General features: G+C 36.4%; 1 protein-coding gene across 1 annotated transcript in view; it reads right to left on the minus strand.

The window, feature by feature from the left end:
• The window catches only part of LOC122796791 (dynein axonemal heavy chain 5-like), a 2204633-nt gene that overhangs the window by 299335 nt on the left and 1882697 nt on the right, over positions 1-22601 (minus strand). The window contains exons 70-71 of the mRNA XM_044065521.1: positions 4095-4216; positions 1-3 (exon numbers count right to left, since the gene is read on the minus strand). The exon at positions 1-3 is cut by the window's left edge and continues 345 nt beyond it. Coding sequence (XP_043921456.1) covers positions 1-3; positions 4095-4216 — 125 coding nt within the window. The remainder of the gene's footprint in view (positions 4-4094; positions 4217-22601) is intronic.

Raw genomic sequence — 22601 nt, forward strand, 5'->3', positions numbered from 1 at the left:
TTCCTGTTGGAGACAAATACAGTTATTTAGCTGTCAGCAATAAGCAGAAACCTGAAAAGCTGCAATTCCCTAACATCCTGAACAGATTTATTTTACTGGTAATTATTAGTTTATACATTTAATAATTATATAAATTCACAAGCAAAAATCTTGAAAAGTGTGATCTGTGTTCCACAAATGGGGGCCACAAAAACTCAAGACAGCTGAGACAAATACATGAAAAGAACTCAAGCTAATGAAGTACAGTTAAATTAACAGTGAAAAAACACTGTTAATATGTAGCAGATGGAATATTAGACACAATGCAACCATTCTTAGTTTGCAACATGAGTAATTAGTGAAATAAAAAGAACAAGACTGCATGAACACTTTGATGTCAATGGTAAAGTAGCATTTATGTAAACCGGACGTTAGGCATACTTTGCAACTATCAGTATTATGTCTTTGAAGTTTATTTCTAAAGCGTAGTTGGTATCGAGGGGTATCATGTAAGGGATGAAACACTATTCTAAAGGCAAAAAGCAACCACTGGAAAAGTTGTGTTACCAAAGAATTAAGAGGCCTGTGGAACATCTAGTTTGTAGGCACAATAGAGACACAAAGATGAAAACACATAATCTGAGGGAGTTGATAAGTGCAGTGAAGGTAAGTTCTAATATATAAGGAGACTTAACAATTAGGCTGGCTTAAGGTAAGTTGCTGATAGACTTACAGGGAATAGTGGAGAGCTAAATTAAGTGTCTTTATATGTGCGTGTGTGTGGTGGGGGCAGAATACTTTCATTCACAGTACACCCATGAGAATACACTTTACTGAAAATCAAAAACTCTAAACTGATTATTTAATGTTACCAGAGCTGTTGTACTTATAATGGTTATTTGTATATGCACTCACACATTTTACCTCAGGAGTATCGACCATTGGAAGCATTTCTATATGTATATGCACTCACTTACACGCACACACACACATGTGCGTGCATGCGTACCAGCACACATTCCTTTCTCTATGGACTTCGGAGGATATACATTTGGTTTTAAAATCATCCTTTGGAATGTGGGTGCATCAGTAAGCTGTAGCTTTACTAAAAGGGCTGCAAGAGTCAGCCATACCTCTCAACCTCTTAGCGCAAGAAATCTGGACAAAGCCTAAAATAACGGGGTGAGGAAGGCCCAAAATTGGGACAGATTTTAAATATTGTTTTTTTATAAATTTAGAAAGTTTATAAATTTGTGTTAAAATGTGTTTTCTAAAAGAAATGAAGTCTGAAACTCAAAAGTATGTAATTATTTAGTGACATCACTCCTTGATGGTTTGCCAGAAACCCTCAAATTTTATGAGAAACAGACCAAAAATATGAGGCAAGAATATGGGCCTTCTGCAAAAAATCTGGATGGTTGAGAAGTATGCCTTCAGCATGTTCATCTTTCTAGATCAGAGAAAAACAGGGACAGACAATGTTCAAACTGGATAATTATCAGTAAATGCTGCTCACTGTTTTTTTTTTTCTTTAGCATGAATATGCATAATAGTAATGAGTTTTGTGGATTTAAATGCAAAGATTTCACTATCAGTAAGAGGAATCAGTATTTGTAAGTGGTTCAATCAATGAAAAAAAATGCATTTTTTAACTCAAAATGACTTTTAAAGTGTTATTTGACAGCATTATATATCTCTAAGTTTGTGGCGAAAGAGAACATCTTATTAGTAAAGTTATGATTCTTCTCTAGTATGCTGTTGATGAACTTTCAAAAGTTGGCAAGATTATTGATTTCATGTTGAATGCAGGTAGAACATTTGTAATTAGCTAGATATATATTTATTATTTATACATATATACGTATATGTATAGTACATATTAAATACATGTATCATCTGCACTGCTGTCAGACGATGCAACACCATATGATCTTTTAGAACTTTTTCCCATTAGTGAGTCCTTCTCAGCCATGCTGAATGGTCCAAAGTTCAGCCTTTACGTTGGTCCTCACTGACCTGATGGGCACATATTTCTGCAGCAGAATAACTACAGTTCTTGTAAAAAATTATTTGGCCTCATTTGTTGATAGCAAATTAAGACTCTAATCAGTTTCACAGAGTTTAATTTCTTAGCAATAAATTCAGCTAGTAGGTTCTGAGAGTCTTTATTTTTAATTACTGCTGTTTGAGGTGGCAGGCACTGTTACTTTAAAAATGATAGATAACTCAGTAAACTGGCTAGCCTGGTTGGCATCCTATAGTTTAATATAGCTAGTCAGGCATATTTGATGAACACTTTTCCTTTACTCAGATTTCTTTGGTTTTCATTTGATTTGATTGTGTTTTCTGTGCACTGATTAATACAGTAAGTTCAGTATTTTGTTACATCATAATGCTGTTTAAATGGCATATCATGCACGGTGTATTTGCAAAGTGCATTGTTATAGTCTCTTCATTTTCTTCCTGAGGGTATTTAATGGAATCATTTGAAATAAACACTGCATCTAATTTCTACAAATTCCACCCATTCATTTGCCATTTCTAAGCAACTAATACTCCATTCCACTAACACTAGATGAACTACATGGTTACATGTGGTAAACGTAATAATATTAGTGAGAAGTGCTTGCACATTTGTGTGCACGCATGCTCATGCATGTGCATGTACGTGAGTTAGTGGCCACCTCAGCCTGTGTAAATGTAATGCTTTTATTATGTAAATAGAACTGCATGTTAAAATACATATAAGTCTGAAGAATGACAATGTAAAAATAAAACTATGTGAGAAAAATATCCCTAAGAGTATTAACTTCTTTTAAACACTCACTGCTCATCATATCGTGCTAAAACACTGCTCATTTATTTATACTTAATTATCTAAATGTAACCCTTTTTTATTTTAGATTCATAAACATGCTAGCAAATACTCTCAAACAAAATATCAAATGTGACATTTTTCTTTTACCCTCAACACCTACCCCTCTGATTTTATGCATCTGCTGCATTTGCACAACATAGTCCCTTAAACTGCTTAGCTGAGGCAATCTTCAGGAATTGGAAACTAACAAGCCAAAAGCTATGAACACAGTTGAAACCATTTATTGCTGACTATTAAAACATTTTTATTGAAATATTTTGATTATTTTATCATATATCCTCTTCTCCAGAGAACCCTGCTCTTTCTGAAATAATCATATTGTAGTTTTTGGTGATGCAAGTTAATAACTATACTTGCCAATAGCTATCATGCTTCAGACGATGCATCTTGTGAAAGGGAGGGTAAAGTAAATTTATTCTCATATGGTGCTTCTTTATACCTTGTTACAAGAGCATTAATGTTGTTTTGTAATTTTATATTAAGCTGTGTGCCCATATTTTGTGTATATCAATGTTCTGGTGCTTGCTAACAAATAGAGGCTGTATTTTTCTTTTGTGTTGCTGGTATTTAAGTATACTCAGTCTTAAAGATTAGCAATAAAACTAGCATGCAATGGAAAGTCCTTGAAAAATCAATGTGATCCTCTTACTATCTTGCAGAAAGATCACATTGATAGTCACGACAATTAACCTTTCCAAATCCATGTAGCTATGGAGCAGATAATTACCAAGGACAAGATCTGAAACATTTTACTCAGTATGGCGGAGCAGCAGATTACAGCTGCCGCTATTAAAAAAGTACTTTTCAAGGAAGGTTTGATACCCGTTATGTTGGTTTGCATGTGCAAGGCAATACAAGAGAAAAAGGAATAAAGTGAGCAAAAACAAATGTTTCCCTTTCCCTGAATTACACTTCATTTCTCCATCAACAAAGGAGAGTATGAGTTTATGTTTTTTTTTTTTTTCTATTAAGCATTATATTGGTTTTAATACTTAGTTCAAATCCTGTAAATAATTTCATGATAAGAAATTACTTTATGATAAAAATAACAAAAAAATGCCATTCATTCTTCACATTCCATAAAAAGGCATGCTTTATCATAAACCATTAACACAAAAAGAGAAGAAAGCAAGCATGTCAAAATACTGCAATTTGTTTCATAAACTTATTTAAAAAAACGTAGTTTTAGAAGATAGTCATAAGTTTTTAAGTATAAAATGGATAAAGGTTCACTAACTTGAACAGTTGTGTGAATGAAGGCTACAGCATACAAAAGTGGTTTCCACTGAGGCATGTTGCTGATTTCTAGTTGCTCTTGTGTGATGCCAGCATATGTCCGTTTCAAGCCTGCCTTTACTCCTGGAAAATCATAACAGAACAAAACAGTATTCAGAAATCAAACAATACTTACTGAAACTAAACTTTGTCTGTCAGAAGGAGGATAGTGTTTTAAAAACCTGTCATCATAATGTTTTACTTTTTGTCACAGAACATGCACAGAATGCTATATTTTGCTCAGCAATTTCTGTGCTTTAGGAAGATCAGAATTTTGCACATGCATCATATTCATCAGATTATTTGGCAGTGTTCCCCAAAAATAAATATCAACTGGAGAATAACAGTTCTGAATAATTTGTTTCTCATTTTCATGGAATACATTGTAACAATTGCATTAAAAAAAAAAAAAAAAATATATATATATATATATATATATATATATATATATATATATATATATATATATATAAAACAGTTATTTCCATTTTTTGAAGACTTAACCAAATATTGTCTATCGTCTTTCTATTCACTGGTAATTTGAACAGAGCCTTTTCCTAATAAACATCTAAACTGATGTTTATATTCCATAGAAAAATATTTTTTCACAGCTTTCAGTTTTCTTTTGTTTTCTTTTTTTTATTTATTATATGCAGCTCTACTAGCAAACACACACACACACACACACACACACACACACACACACACACACACACACACACACACACACACACACACACACACACACATACCCACGTACCTGCATACATTCCCACATATATATGCACAAATGCCTGCGCATGCACGCACACACACACACACACACACACACACACACACACACACACACACACACACACACACACACACACACACACACACACACGTGCATGCATACATTCCCACATATATATGCAGAAATGCTTGCTAAGGAAGATAACTACCCCCACCTCCACCCCAACCCTCACACACACACACACACACACACACACACACACACACACACACACACACACACACACACACACACACACACACACACACACACACACACACACACACACACACACGTGCATGCACAAACATACACAAAACTCAAGTGTAACTGGGACCTGTAGTCATAAGCTATTGCATATGCTGGGAATACATTGAATTAAGAATTTATCCTAATTTAAAGTTTACTTGTTAGTGTAAATTTCAGTCCCTAGTATGGGTGTTTGTATAGCCACTGATTTTGACAAGAAACTAGTAGTTAAACAGAACTGTTTTTTTATGACTCAAAAAAGCAAAACATAAGTCACCTTGGAACAGGTGGTAGATTACTGAATATAAGCAGAGTCATGTTAATCTTATCACTTTAGTTGAAGGATTTACAGGCTTTAACTTTTTGAGTTGGAAAGCTTTTGGGCTTTCCAGTTTAGCAATATGCATGGATTGGCACATACCAAAGGAAAGCACTGTATTCAGTGATGCGTCTGATAAGGAACTGGTTGGATGACTTCGTTGCAGCTTGAAGATATTCTCTTGGAAATTAACTAGACCAAATAGAAGGATTTCCTGATTATTGTGGAAATACGATGACCAAATGAGAGACAGCTGTCCATATAAGTTCTCAGGTTTCTTATAAGCATGCCTGTCTGAAGAAGTGTCCATTTATACTATATGTGATGGAGCAGCTTTTTTGCCAAATGCTACTAAATACTACTATGCTATACTTTTTTTTGGTTTTTGGTTTAGTTTGAAATAGTTCCTCATATGTGCACATTCTAGTTCTTGCTGGAGCAGTTTAGTATCAGGATATGAGCAGATAATAGTGCCCAGCTTGTAGTCACTGCCAAACTTGAGCAATCACACCTAGGATATTGGCTTGGATGTCTGCAAAATAAATTCTGAAGTGGAAACAGCTCAGTACTAAACCCTGTGGTACCATCTTACTTACAGTTTTATGTTCAGAGATGGTACCAGCAACTTTCATAACATGGGATCTGTTGGACAGAAAAATTGTAGTCCTACGCTGGCCATTTGGCAAGGTAGAAATAAGAAACATAGAAGTGGCCACTGACTATAACCTCTAACCCCTTTATAAAAAAGCTTAATAGGACCTGCTCTTCACAAAACTAAATGAACTGGGGTCTATATCAGTTAAGCTGCTTATGTCCACATTAATGAATTCAGCTATATGTATTCTATGCCTTTGTATATAGGGCTGGTGATGGTGACAGGCTTATAATTACAAAGGTCAGTATGGGGCGGGGTCACAGTGGCTATTGTCCAGGCATTGAGCACAAACACTGTACATAAATTCAGACTAGACAGCTTAAGCAGAGGCTTTGAAAGTGTATACTTGGCACTGTTAAGAACTTTGTCTGGTCCTATTATTAATTTTAGTGTTAGTCAGGGATTCTGAGATTTTTCCAAAGTGATTTCAGGGGAAACTAATTTTTCAGGGATACTGGTGGCACCAATTTATGCAGGTGGGATAAAATTAGCACTAAAATTAGTGCGAAATATATTAGCTATAACCTTGGAATCAGAACATGTGATAATATTATGCATGAACTTAGTGCATTGTTGGACATTATTCCTTCATTTTCTGGTATAACTGGAGAATGACTTGTATTTTCTTTTGGTGTATATACCAACTTTAAGCTCATTCTCTGCATGTATTTTCTAACAGTATTTTTAAATGATTTCGTGGCATGTTTTAGTATGGTTTTGTGGTAGGGGAATAGGGAGTTCTTACAATTTTCATTATTTCCTTCTTTGATTATGCAGTCTATTAACATGGGAGGTTTACTCCTGAATTTACTATTGAAGTTATGGCAGATGAATGTAGACTTTTCTATGCAGTTATTTACATATTGCATTAGAGGTGAATGTGGCAGTACTCTGTTTTATGCTATTAATTTTGGAGATTGTTGGAAATTTCACCCAGGTCTTCTACAAGCTGAAGTAGATTTGCCCTAGAGAAGTTCCTAAAGATTGTCTCATTTGGTGATAGGATGCAACACTAGGCCTCAAAGAAATAATAATTAATTTGTGGTCAGATTTAACCAGGGATAAGGAGATGTTGGGTGGGCTACAGGCAGGAGACAGATTGGTCAGGACCAAGTCAAGGGTATTAGAGCCTATCACTATAGTAGGACTTCAATTTTCTCCAGTGCATTTGTATTAACACATTTTTAGAGGTGTAAATGTATCAATCAATGTTTAGGTAATTGAAGTCCCCTAGCAAGAATGCATTAGTTTTATATTTAACTCTCAGTGGTGTTACAGTAACGTCTGTGATCTATGGAGCCATTGAAGCCCCCTAACAGGAATGTAATTGGTTTAATATTTAACTCGCAGTGATATTATGGTAACTTCTGTGATCTATGGAGCCATTGAAGTCCCCTAGCAAGAATGGAATTGGTTTAATATTTAACTCTCAGTGGTATTATGGTAACTTCTGTGATCTATGGAGCCATTGAAGTCCCCTAGCAAGAATGTAATTGGTTTAGTATTTAACCCTCAGTGGTACTACGGTAACCTCTGTGATCTATGGAGCCATTGAAGTCCCCTAGCAAGAATGTAATTGGTTTAATATTTAACTCTCAGTGGTATTACGGTAACTTCTGTGATCTATGGAACAATTGATGAGGATCTGTAGCTGGCAATGAAGTAGTAGTGTGATTCCTTAAGGGTGATTTGGATCCCCAGAAGCTCCAACTTAGGGTCATGGGTAATTTGACAAGGTAACAGTGTTTCTGGCAAATTCAGAAACTTCTGCATAGTTACCCAAGGGTTTGAAGGCATGATAGGTGCTAAACCCTGGTATATAAAGAGTGTGGCCCTATTGCACTGAAATCATGCCTCAGTATCTATGCAAATATGAATGAGCTTGAGTTGTAAGAGCTATCAAGTTTTTATAAGTTCATAAGTTTGAGTTTCCTTTAGGCCAACAAGGAACTCTGATTATTCAAAACTCGGGTCATATACCTGTGAACCCACCCAATCATCTAATTTCTGTGTGAAAGTTACTATGGTATCTGGATTTCTAATATTACGTGGTAATCAATTCCATAAACTAGGAATTCTTTGTGTTATATAAAAAACACATTTTGTGGTATTAAATGGTTTGATCTTATACAGTCTCTTGTTATTGTCTTTTAGTTTTTATGTTATCATTTATTTCTAAATTCAGGAATGTGTGAAACATATCCTACTGAAATGCACAATCCACAAGTATTAGTTTCCCTCTAAATTATTGCTAATGGATTGAAAAGGGTTGCAGCTACTGATGCCTTTCTCTGTAATTATATACCATCAAGATAGGAATCTTTTTAGTGAATTTCCTATCTATTTTTTCATGTCTTAATAGATCACTTTTGTTATATGAGCAAAAAATATTCCGCAATAACTATTTTGTATGTTTTATGCAATTCAGCCAGATGTTTTTCCTCACTCAGGAAGATGATCTTCAATAACAAACCAGGTTATCTCATTGATTTTATCACTATGAAATATATCAGTTTAGAATAAGATCACTTTGATGCTACTACTATTCCTAAATTTTTATATTTATGAGTTTCTGTTAATACAACATCTTGTATTAATGGCTGTTTGTAAGTTTCTTTCCAAAATACACAATGTTGCCTTTATTTAAGCTAAATTTGATACCCATTTGTTCAGCCCAAGTTGATATTTCATGCAGGTAACTATTACTGTTGTTGTAGCCATTCTCGTTTCAAATAATAAATCCTAAGTTGCAGTCATCTGCATACTTGCTCAACAAGCATGTACTAATTACAGGAATTGTTGCAAAGGCTATGTTAAATAGTAAAGGACAGAATACTGAACCCTGGGGTCCACCACAGTTTACTAAAAGATGTATAGGGTTCTGCCCTTGAACTGTCACTGTTTACTTCCTGTCTGACAAACATTCATTTATCCAGTTGTCCAGGGAGGGATTATAATTCTCCTTGACTAATATATCAAATCATTTTATGAGGCACTTTCTATTTAAACCCCTAACCCCAAGTACTGTAACCATCATGTTGTCCAAATTTGAGTTTGAATTTGTTATGCTGGAATATCTACCAAGGAGTTCTGCATAAAAAACACTATATGGGCAGAAAAAAAAAACTGTAGCCAGCATGTAGAAGCCCCTCTATTGGAGGTATATGCCACACCAGGTAAAACAGAAAGTCTTATCAAGCAACTCATCTTACACTGATGCATGTTGGATCCCCTTTGAGTAACAGAAACATTTTAGCCCATTATTAAAGACAATTGATGGTCTCTTCATGGATTTGAAAGAAGCAGCAAAGAGAACATGAGATTTTGGGTACATATATCAACAGTTAGCACAATTATTCGCCTGCACTAGCACCTGTGCAAAATCTTAAATTCCATGAGTACAAAATGTGTAACCGTTGACATTGACTATTACCTGAATTTTGTTCTTCACCTTAGTCATTTTTGTTCTCATTACTAGACCTGGGTCATGCTCAAATGGGACCCCTGGCAGGGTAATGGACCCCATATCTGTTCCTGCGCTATTAGAATGTCTCCAAATGTCTCCTTTACCGTCTTCATAAATCACCAATAATTTCAGTCAGTCATTAGTAACAAACATTAGCGTTTCAGACCTCATATCCTTTAATAAATCCAGGTTAGTGCAAAAGCTGTTAGGCTAAGAACTTTCTAGGTTTGTAGGAGGCATACTTTAAATCTGTACCTGCTGTAGTCTTCTTACACAATGACATTGAGAGGTGTGTCTACTCATCTCTGTCCCACCCTCTCTCTAATGCATCACACTCTTTTCAATGATTATATACATAAAAATGATTGCTGTACTAACTTCTCAGTTAGTGCAGAAGGTTAGTTCCACAGTTTACCATGGTAAGAATGCAGGGTTCAATTCCCCTTTAAGACACGGTACATTATAGTGTGACTGGTGTCTAGTGGTTTTCCAGACCATGTTTTATTTATTTTTTTATTTTTACTTAAAGGATGTTACTTACAGTATCCCTGATGTCTAGTGTTTACCCACCCAATCTCAACTATGTGTAAAGGTGCCATTAAGGCTCCAAATGAAGAGTTGTGCCTGGTAACTATTTCCCAACCCAATCCTCATAATGTAGAAGTGCCATTAAGGTAGTAAATGAGTTCTCTCTTGTGCCTACTGTTCCCCTGACTCTCTTATATAGAGTTCTCTCTGTTTTCTAGTATTCCCCACGACCCACATACATAGAGTTCTCCCTGATATCTACTATTAACTCTGACCCATGTATTTACAGTTCTCCATGGTGTCTAGTGTTCCCACAAAACCATGCATATAGACTTTTCCCTAGTGTCTAGTGCAACTCACAACTTACATGTTCACAGTTCTTGCTTGTGCCTAGTGTTCCCCCAGCCCATTGTTGCAGTCTTTGCTTGTTACTATATGGTTGTGTGTTAAGTACAACAGCCACCCCAATCTACACTACCCCTCCCACACAAAGATGCACGAGCACACGCACACACACACACACACACACACACACACACACACACACACACACACACACACACACACACACACAACCTTACCCTTCTAATTGCACTCGAAGACACATTTGTACATTCACACACACACACACACACACACACACACACACACACACACATATATATATATATATATATATATATATGTATATATATATACACACACACATACATAGATATATATACACATACATACAGATACACACACACACACACACACACACACACACACCCACACACACACACACACACACACACACACACACACACACACACACACACATATATAAATATATACAGATATACTTCACTTGGTAGTCAGATCTTCAACAGATTGTAGTCCTAGGAAAGTTCATTGAGAGCTCTCATTATGGACTGCCACAGTGGCTCAATTCTCAGCTAGAGTGTCTTTTGCGTGGAGACATGCGTGAACGGGCGTACCTTCATTGAAGGTTGTGCGTCAGGGCTGGTAACTCGGCACGTAAAAATCAACTACCAATTATTAGAGGACCGGAGTTCCGCTGTGGCGACCCCTAACCGGGAAAAGCCGAAAGACATAACAACAGATATTGAAAGAAGGAAGATCAAGTATGTGGAGTAATGTAATGGCAGTTTGGGATTTTATTGCCAAACTTTTCTATATATTGAATGTTTCTGCATTAAGGGTGAGACTGAGTATTTGCAGGTTAGGGTTCAAATAAGGGAAAGGGAAGACAATAGTGGTATATGCCTGTGTGCTTTTGTAAATAGTGTATGTCTGAGTGTCTTGTGTACTGACAATATTATGGAAAGGGATTTTCTAAAGTTAATTCCCAGGATTGGGCGGGGCAGATTAGGATTAGGGTTAACACACATTATTATGGACAGGGAAAGCTTTGCCACCCTCTACCCACCATACTAAGTCATGCTAACTCTAACATGTAACTCCAATGCTATACCTTAGCTTAGAAAAACCCTTTCTATAACTCTACCACTACTCAGATAAAGCAGATCTGAGTTTAGTGCTAGGGTTTTGCTAAACAGATTGCAAAACGAAACAAGTTTTATTTTTCTTTTGCAATTGTTTTTGTTTTGATGATTTGCGTTTTTCAGTAAGTAGATTTTTGAAATGCCAGCACTGATTATCTGTGTTTTGATGCCTGTGCATTTTGATAAATCAACATATACTCATTGCATTAGTTGATTTCCCTGAGAAGCTAAGAAAAAAGGGTATGCCATCTGATAATATATACATTAATACATACATGTGTGTACTATAATACATGCATAATTCTGCAAAATACCAAGGAAATACCATACTTACAGGAGTTTATAATATATTTTTGCTAAGTTGTGAAACCTGAATGCTAAACTTAATTTCAGATACAGTACATTCCTCAATATCTGACACAGTGCCCACACAAAATTGAATAAATAAATGCAAAACTCTGATCAACATTTGTCCATTCTTCAAAGCTATTTAAAAAAGAAACTGTGTAAGCTCTGTAGTGGAGCAAGGAATTAAAAACCGATGGGCAAATTAAACTGTTTTTGGAAACATTATACTGTGTTCATCTTCATAGGTTCGGCTTTTACAAGCCTAGGTAATAAACCATATTCAAAAGTTCCACCTGGACTTAAAGAGGGAAAGGAAGGTGGACCTGCACAAAATATGAAGCTTCCCATCCAATTATCTAGGCTTACCTTGAAGGTGGCAACAGTGCATCTTTGGACACACATAGACAGTAATCTAGCCTTTGACCATCACATGTCTACAATAGTGAAATCATTCTATGTTGTGCAACTTATGAACAAAGATATGGGATCTAGGCCCAAGGAAGTCATTGTTCCACTGTATTCAGCATTCATCAGACCTGTCATTGAGTACAATTCCCCCTTTGCTATGTATCTATCCAGGCATATCCAACAATTGGAATGTCCACAGAGCTTCTTCATTAAAAGAATACAGGGCGTAAATAATATGTCCTTTGCAGACCACCTCCAGGCCTTATCCCTGTATTCTGTCTCCTACAGGATGTTCAGGGGAGATCTATGCCTGGCATACAAGGCATTGTCAGACCCAACTCTGATGGACCTCCTACATATCTGCAAAACAAACAGCACCATAATTACCTGTTTTAAAGACTTAAACCTTACCTGCGATGTAAATAGGACATTCTAGAGAGATAGTATATATATCCCAGAAACTACTCCTTCTTTGGAACAGGCTCCCCATCCATGTGAAGCAGAGTTTCTCCCTAACCCAATTCAAGTATAACTTGGACAACTGGATGAGGAACAGGAAATTCATCCCTGGTTTGGTAAGTATGTCTCTAATGGACACAGGCAGCATCTAAGTGGTTAATTTACTAGGCCCCTGATTATAAATGTTTCACCTGCCATACTCTAGCTAAAACTTATCAAGAGTAGCAGAACTTTTCAAAGATTTGGGATGCATGGCTAGGCTTAAAAAGGCCCTTGTGGTCATTAGTCTAGTAAACACATATTAACCTATGAACCTATGAATAATGCCAGACATTAGAGTTTTATACTTCATAATATTCAGAAAATTCATATTGATTCAAAACCTCTTATTCTATTAAATTTTCAAGTGAATTAGAGTAATATTTAATTGTCCTTGATTTTGGGCCTTTGACCCCCCCCCCCAATTATTTTTTTACTTTGTTCAAAATTCTTGAAAATAAGTTTATTAGATATCACACACACAGGCTAAGAAGAAAATCATAGCCAATTAGAAAAATACATTATTGGGAAAATGGACCTGAATTTAAAGCAATTCATCCAAATAAGATTAAACTTACTAAAATTTAACTAAACCATAAACCTGACATATAGCTGAGCTCAACTCACAGTTCAGTACAGAAATAATATCACCAAGATTATTAGCAGCTAGAATTTATCATTGCTGAATGTTATCTTGTCAAGCATTGGCAATATTATATTGGTATGCAATAGCAGAGAATGTTCTGTGAAGTTTTTTGATTTACATTAATGGCTCTAAGGTTCCTTAAAGGCTGCTGATCTGGTGGACCATCTGTAGCCTAGCCACATAACACCCACACTTAATTTACCATGAAATGAAATTAATACCAGACTCCCAACAGGATCAGTTACTTTGGGCCTAGTTATGTCCCCTTTCTATAGGGGCTTGAGTGACCAGGCCAGGCCTCCAATAGCATGAATTACTTTGGACCTAATTATGTGTCTTTTCCATGATGTCTAGATGGACTAGACCTGGGGTGCACTTACAATTGCCAAACCCATCATCCACCTAGTTCTTAAAAAGGTCAGAGAACTGCTATAATTTGCGTTCAGGGGGAGTCTTTTCCATAAAATGGATGGTGCAGTGGTGCAGTGGTTTGTGCTATCACCTCACAGCAAGAAGTTCTCTGGTTCGATTCTCAGCTGGGGTGCCTTTTATTCAGAGTCTGCATGCCCTCCCTGTGTTAGTGTGGGTTTCCTCCGGGTGCTCTGGCTTCCTCCCAAACACACACTCCAGAGGTGGATGGTTTAAGGAGTTAGCATTAATGAAGTCCACAATTCTTTGGGCATGCTTATTTGTAGTAGTATAGGTTCTCCAATTTATGCTGGTATAGTTGAAGTCACCCAACAGGATAGTGCTCAAATGCCTCATGTTTTTTTGAGGTCATAAAGGGATTTGGTAGTTGGCAACAATGTAAAATTGTTTTTTTTTTCATCATGAGAAGGATGAGTTCATGGTCATTATCTTAAGTTATGAATCTGGAGGTGAAATGTTTTGTTAGGAACACAACGACTACAGCAAATCAAAGAACCAAGAACCAACAGAAGAACTGTTTCAGCTCACACAAAGCAGCAAGTTTACAAAATGCAAATGCTCATCTTCATAAAGACACAGATGGTCTATAAATTCAGATGCAATACGTAAAATTCAGTTTTACTAAAATACAATAAAAGGTCAAGGCCTTTCATCCTTACAGATTTAGGACTTTATCAGAACAAATAAAAACATTTAAACCACTTTTTTATATCCTATTAATCTACCATGTGATCACTTTAAATTACTCAGTTGCCTTAATAGATGCACTTTAAAAACATCGTTTTAATGTTTTTGTTTGTTCTGCTGTTAGTAAAACCCAACTTCCCTGTAAAAAAAATGTTCCCTTATTTCAAGTAGTGACAGCAGACGTTCTTACAGAGTTGAAATTATTCACCAGGAAGCTTAATCTTCAGCTTTTGTTTAAAAATCAGGTACCTAGGAACATCACTCACCCCACAAATGACATGGTTAGGAAAAAGAGCATTTTCAACCCCCAATTCTACTGTTGTTGCATTTGAAAAACTATGCACCACTGAAATGTATACTTTAACCCATACAAGAAGGTTAAAATTTTATAATCTTACTGAGCAGGAATTGAAACTTATGAATGACCTCAGGACTAATAATACATTACGGATTATGAAACCAGACAAAGGTGGGGGTGTTGTGGTAGATAAAGTAGATTATACTGGCTGCATGTCGGACATCTTACACGATACCGACAAATATGTTGAGGTTTCACAAAATGAAATATTTATAGCACATAGGAGAATTCAATTTTTTATTGAAGATGCACTTTTTCAAGGTGTTATTTTAGAGGAACTACATAACTTTCTGAGAATTGAACATCCTCTGATTCCAATAACCTTTGGCATACCAAAGGTTCACAAGAATATTTTTAAACTACCATATAGAGTTATCGTAGCAGCACATAACAGCTCTACCTATTCTCTTGGGAGTTTTATTGATTGGCTAATTAAGAATGCTATTAAACTAATAGATTACCTGCTCAAAGATTCTTCAGATATTTTTTCTAATATTAAACAGAAATGGTTCAGTGAGAATACAAGGTTTACCACCAGTGATGTGGTTGATTTGTTTACCTCAATACCCCACCAGGAAGGATTAGGTTTATTTTTTGAGGCTATTAACAAACTGGCTTCATTGAATAATACCCTACTGAACTCTGTCATGGAGGTGATGGAAATTATTTTACAAAATAATTTTTTACCTTCGAGGGTGAATTCTTTAAGCAGATTAAGGGTGTTACAATGGTGCAAGTTGTGCACCCATTTACGCCAATATGGTATTATATGCTTGAAAGGGTAAATACATTTTTAAAACAAAATATAAACATGCATGGCATATTTATTTGTGCTTCCCTGATGATATTTTTATTTTGTTTATCAGCCACTTAAATAAAGCCACCTCATATTTAAAATTTACATGCACCCAAGGTGAAACTAGTATTGGTTATGTGGAAGTTACCCATTACAAAGATGATATAAACAACTGTTCCAAATATTCCAAAATATACCAAAAGAAAATGCTTAAGGTGCAATTAGTTACAATTGCCTGAATGTGCTCAATTTTTTTAATTTTAAAATAGAGCTAAGTAATAAAGTACAAATGTTCAAAGAAAGGAGCTAACCTCAGGATTTGTTATTTAGAATTAGTGTAGAAGTTATAGAGGGATGGGGGTCAAGATCCAAACCCCTCCTAGGTGACAAAACACATCTATTTCCACCTCCAGCCAGAGAACCTGAAGTTCAGTCATTTACTAATACCATATGGAACAAACTCTAGGGATATTAAAGACATTTTAGTCCAAAATTAGGTCATTTTTAAGGCAAATCCAGAAATGTTGGATATATTAGAGGTAGCACTGAAATTTGTTTACAAAACTGGTAGGAATTTTTAATTTTTCTTTGAACATGATAAAATGTTGGTTTCTCCCAATAGGAAAGTTATTGTTCATTGTGGAGCATGTAAACAATGTTCCCTCATCTTAGAAGGCACCTCTATTTTGTTATGAAACATTCTTTTTGAGATTGCTTTAAGGGAAGGAATTTGTGCCACCACTGGAATCATTTATATTATTTGTTCAAAATGTGAATTGTTTTTTTGTGGGCAAAACAGAGAGGCGGCTGATAAAACGTATTTATGAGCATTTATATACCATTTCTAAAGAAAATACTAATAATGCCCTTTTTAAATATACACTCATTTGCCCAGGTTTTATCAAGTTTAGGTTCAGAATTATTGATATTATACCAAGGAGTCCCAGAGGGCGGAGTTAGAAATTGAAAGAAGAGAATTGCTATGGCAACTTAAAGTGAATGCAACACCTCCATTGGGCATAATTTGCCTGTTTTGAAGTTCAAAGCACAAAAGTTATAATGAGAAAATTTATTAAATAACAAAGATACAGGAATGGCTTTATTAAATGTTTAACACTCTATTTTCAGCATAAATATTTTTTTATATTGGAGGGAGTTTTTTTAATAGTTTCTTATATCACTTGTAATATACTATTTATGATAAGTTTTGCAGTGTTCAGAGTATTTAATGTTTTTCCTTTCTTTTTGATTATTTTACATTTCATCCCAAGTTAGTAAGTTTGTTGTGAATTTCATATTGGGCTTTCCAACAGTTTTTTAATCTTCTTCTTCCTCTAAGTTTTTTAGGCGTATCCGTATTTATCAAGGATACCCATACCTCCAGGATAGTGGCACAGCACAATGCTTCAGAGATCATCCACGTGCAACTAACAACAGGAAAAACTGCAATTCAAATTGTAGCTCGCTACAGATCACGCACCAGGTCCCAGGACCCCCATTCTGCATTTCTGGAAACAATTATCCAAACATTAACTGGGAGAACTACTCAAGTACTAACTCCCTTGCCCAACATTTCCTAGAATTTATAAACTCAAACACCCTGGTTCAACTGGTCAACACTCCCTCCAGAGGTGACAACATATTGGACCTGGTCATCACCAACATGGGTGACCAGTGTTCCACACCGGAGGTCAACCTCTCGCTGGTTAGATCTGACCATAAACAAATCACTTTGGATATCCACATTCCACCCCCACCCCCGGACAAGGAAACCACCATGAAAAACTTTTCAAAAGCAAACTTCACATTACTTAAGACCGAGGTGGAAAGTTTCAAAGCTCCCATGCTAAGGATAACGCTGTCCAAGCTGCAAAATCGTTTACTAATGCATTCTACACGCACCTACAAGAATGCATGGATCGTGCCATCCCAAGCAAAACTAAGACTCACTCCTCCAAGAAAAGGAAACCAGTCTGGTGGACTCCTGCCATAAACAAGCTATACAATAGAAGGAGGAAACCAGTACAGAATAGAGTAAAATCCCAAGAAGGGAAGACATCCCTGATCAGTATCAGCAAGAAACTATGATCCCTCATAAAATCATCCAAGGTGAGCTTTGAAAGAAAAATTGCCAAGGAATCCAAAGATAACCACAAGGCATTCTTTAGCTATGTCAAGAATCTAAGTGGCAATGCTCAGATCTGCACGGAGTTAGTGCAGAATGGCACAAAATACACTGAACCGTCTGATATCGCCAACATCATGGCAGACAGGTTCAGCGCTAACTTCACCCCCTCTCACCCCCAAAAGGGCCCATAACCATACCAGAAGAATGAAATATAGTAATTTTATAGTAGTTTTTACTATATTTCAACCAAGATTTTTTGCAACTTGTTTTACAAAAAACCTCATTTATCTTGCAACCTGTAAAAAATGCCAGGCTTTTTATGTTGGGCTAACAAAAAGATGTTTGAAGGATAGGATATATGGTCACCTGTATGATATACAGAGAAAAAATGAACAAAATGCTCTGGCAAAACATATAATAGAGCACCCTTCACACAAATTTTGTTTCAGAGTTTTAGAGATAGTTACAATCAACAAAAGAGGTGGCGATAATACCACACATTTGAATAATAAAGAATTAAAATGGATCCTAAGACTAGGTGCCCACATATTTCCTGGTATAAATAGTTATATTTCTATAAAACCTGTTCTGGAAACTAGATGAGTTTTTTACATATTATATTGTATGTTATTCTGACCTACACATATATTTTTCAACAGAGTACACGTTCATTCACATAGAGCAATACATCTCTTATACATTTTTTATATATATTGGAGTTATTTATCAGTTTAATATTATCACATTTCTTAGTCATACAGTCATTCATTACATTTATAATCATATTTACAATCACGTACTTTGTAGTTTTATCCAGTTTTTGCATTTACACTTCGTATATTTATTTTATTTATCTATTTATTTGTTTATTTATTCATGCATATAATGCCTTAATATAGATTATATAATAGTTTCTATTAATAATATTAAAAATATACATATATTTTAAAAATATACACATATATATTAAATATCTATATCAAATTATTCATGTTGAAAAATTCATTTAGATAAGTTAATTTGGTATCATTCATTTAATATACCACACATTTTTACTTATAATATTTGATTCACTATATTTGTGTGTTTTTATTAATCTTAATTGATGATTGTTGACTGTTCCTATACTTTTCACACATACATTTTATATTCATACATCTATTTATTATCATTAATGGACATTCATAACTGGTAAATATGTCATGTACCAGTTTCTTATTTCTTCCCCGTCCCCCCCCTCCACCTTTCACCCTAACATCCAGTCACCCACCCATTCCTCTGCCTTCCTCCCCCCCCCTCCCCTTCTTTTCGTTTTCTCCTATCATGGTTATTTACAAAATAGATTTTTACATTTTATATATCATTGTGCTTTATTTGCAAGGTTATATTTATGTATGTTTTGGTCCTTTAGCTAGTAGTATCTTTTGAATGAAATATTTAGCATCTAATACTAGCCTAACTGACATTTACTGTTGCCTATATGAATTAAAAACAAGATATGTTAGCCTAATTTTAAACTGAATGTGAACTAAGTTTAATTGAATTTAATTGAATGTATTTTATTTAATTTAATTAATTAACTAATTATGGGTGCTAACTTTGGCGCCTTTTTTGGTATATAAGTAGAAGTTTTTAGTGACTTTATATTGTCTGATGAAGCGTAGTAGGTGCTACGCGAAAGCGCTCACTTCAATAAACTTTCTTTTTTGGATTACCACTGGATCATTTTTGGAGTTCTTACTGGACTGTTTTATGCTGGTTCTTAATTGGATTTATTACTGAGACTTTGAAGTATTTCGTTGGAGTTCTTACTGGACTGTTTTATGCTGGTTTCAAATGGATTTACACTGAGACTTTGAAGTATTTCGTGGTGAGAGAACCTGGTATTTATTTCCTTTCCATACCAGAAGAATGTTGAGCCCCTGAAATCACAGACACTCAGGTTAAAACAGCCCTCTCCAAAGCCAAAAACACAGCATCAATGGGACCAGATGGTGTCCCAGGCTGCGTCCTACACAAGCTCAAAGACGAACTAACCGCTCACCTAAACACACTGTTCAAATTCAGCCTCTCCGCAGGCTACATACCCATAGAGTGGTGCACAGCAATGGTTATTCTGCTCCACAAAGGTGGAGCTACAACAGACCCCGGGAACTATCGCCCTATAAGCCTGACTAGCTTGGTCTGCAAGGCTATGGAGTGCATCTTCATGGAACTCATTAAAAGAGACATTGGGAACCTCCAAACACTGGACCCTACCCAGTTCGGCTTTGTTAAGGGCAGATCATGCCTCCTAAACCTAGTGGACTTCTTTAAGACAGTTATCAAGGCTATAGATGAGGGAAAGGTGGTACACACAGCCTACCTAGACCTCGCTAAGGCCTTCGACACCATTCCCCATTTTGGTATTATAGACAAGCTCACCAGCCTGAACATAAACCCCTAACGTCACAAAATGGTTTGCCAACTGGCTCACGGACAGAACCCACATGGTGAGAGTTGCGAGAGCTAGGTCTGACTAAACTGGTTACAAGTGGCGTTCCCCAGGGCTCAATCCTAGGACCCCTCCTGTTTGGCATATACTTCTCAGAGGTACAGGCAAGCACAGTAGGACTATGGCTGACCAAGTTCGCAGATGACTGCAAACCTGGGGCTATAATTGACTCTCCCAGTCACACAGACATCCTCCAAAAGGGTCTCACTGAGACAGATACCTGGTGTCAAAATCATGGCCTCAAGCTAAATGCCAAAAAGTGCATAGTCATCCCCTTTGGAAAAAACAAAGTACCCACAAACTACCACATAAGTGGTAGTCCCCTAAATACGGAAGACGTAATAAGGGATCTGGGGACCCAAGTAGATAGTAATCTCACCTTTGATAATCACATTGCCAAAGTGGTTAGAAAATCCTTCTACATGGCCCACCTAATTACAATAGGGTTTGCATCAAGATCAAAAGAGGTCATTGTGCCCCTCTACTCATCACTCATCAGACCCATCATAGAGTACAACGCCCCATTTGGGATGTACCTTACAAGACACCTGCAATAGCTGGAAAGACCACAGAAGTACCTCACCAAGAGGATCACTGGCCTCAAACAGATGCCCTATGCAGCCTGACTGAAGAAACTCCAGCTGTACTCGGTTGCATACCGCCTACTCAGAGGTGATCTCTGCCTGACATGCAAGGCCATGTCCAACCCAAAATTGATGGACATGCTCCACCTAAGGAAAACCTTATCCCCTTGAGCCACACGCTCTAGGGATCTAAACCTCACCACAACAATAAATAGGACATGCTGGAGGGATAGATTTCTGTCCCAGAGACTTCACCATGCTTTGGAACAAGATTCCAGTCTACATTAGGCAGAGCTCCTCGCTAACCCTCTTCAAGAGGAACCTTGACGAGTGGACGGGAAACAGAAATTTTACCCCGGGGATCACTTCAGTCGCTCTGCTGGACAGAGGCACAGGGAACTAATCTAAGGGGGTGGTGAAAGCCAACACATTCTGGCTAGGCTTATAAATGCCTTCCGGCAGATAGCCTAGTACCTACCTATGAACCTATAATCATGTTTTAAATTGGCTCTTAGTTTAATTCAGTATTTCCTGGCTTTTACTGTGTTTTTAAATGAATCTGTTAAGGCAACTGATTAATTTAAAGTGATCACATGATAGATTAATAGGCTATAAAAAGGTGGATTTAATATTTTTTGGTTGTTCTGATGAAGTCCTAAAGCTGTAAGGATGAAAGCACTTGACCTTTCATTGTTTTTCAGTAAAGCTGAATTGTATGTATTGCATCAAAATTTATGGACCATCTGTGTCTTCATTAAGATGACCATTTGTATTTTGGTAATTTGCTGCTTCATGTGTGCTTAAACAGTCCTTTTTTTAGGATCATAGATACTGCCCCTCCAGCTATAATTTCCAGTTCCGTATTGGGTCTGAAAGAATGGTAGGGAATAAATCCTTGTACTGCATAGGTGTTATCACTGTTCTGAAATCATATTTCAGTAACTATACATATAGATCTCTTTTCCAGGGTTAGGAATATCTCTAAGGAGAATAACGTTTTGATAGGGCCTCTAGCATTGAGCAGTGCCACCTTAATATTGTTTCAGTTTTGATTGGATATGTAAGCACTTAAAGGGAATGATCTTGATTAAAAAGGCACTAAGTTTTGATCAATATACAGAAGCCATGAGGACAGAGCCACATATCATCCCAAGCAAATCAGCCAGGGTTGTCAATCATCTCCTACCAGAAGGAGATCAAATGAATACCCTTAGAATGACACCAATAGTTGAACCAAAAATTAAAGTCAATTATCTTTTGATTGCATTGAGGCATCATTCCTTGCAGTGGTAGGATATTGCTCCATATTAGTGTCACACCCAGTTCAGATGCATATTCTGAGATTCATCAAGTCCCTCTTCATGTGACCCAAGGAGGTACTTCTCAAGTCATTCACTCCCACGTGCAAAATGATAAGGTCACACATGTATCTGGAGGGAAGAGCTTTGAGGGCCCTAGTGACATTATGAATCCTGTAACCTGAGAGACACCTAACCATCACTCTGTCCCTGCACAATATAGTGAATGCAGCATCTACATTTCTAATTATCACTTATGACCAGGATGTTGCCAGATGTACAAGTTTGGTCATTT

This window comes from Protopterus annectens, chromosome 3.part0 (genome assembly GCF_019279795.1).
Source record: "Protopterus annectens isolate FY-2018-M chromosome 3.part0, PAN1.0, whole genome shotgun sequence".
Taxonomy (NCBI): domain Eukaryota; kingdom Metazoa; phylum Chordata; order Ceratodontiformes; family Protopteridae; genus Protopterus; species Protopterus annectens.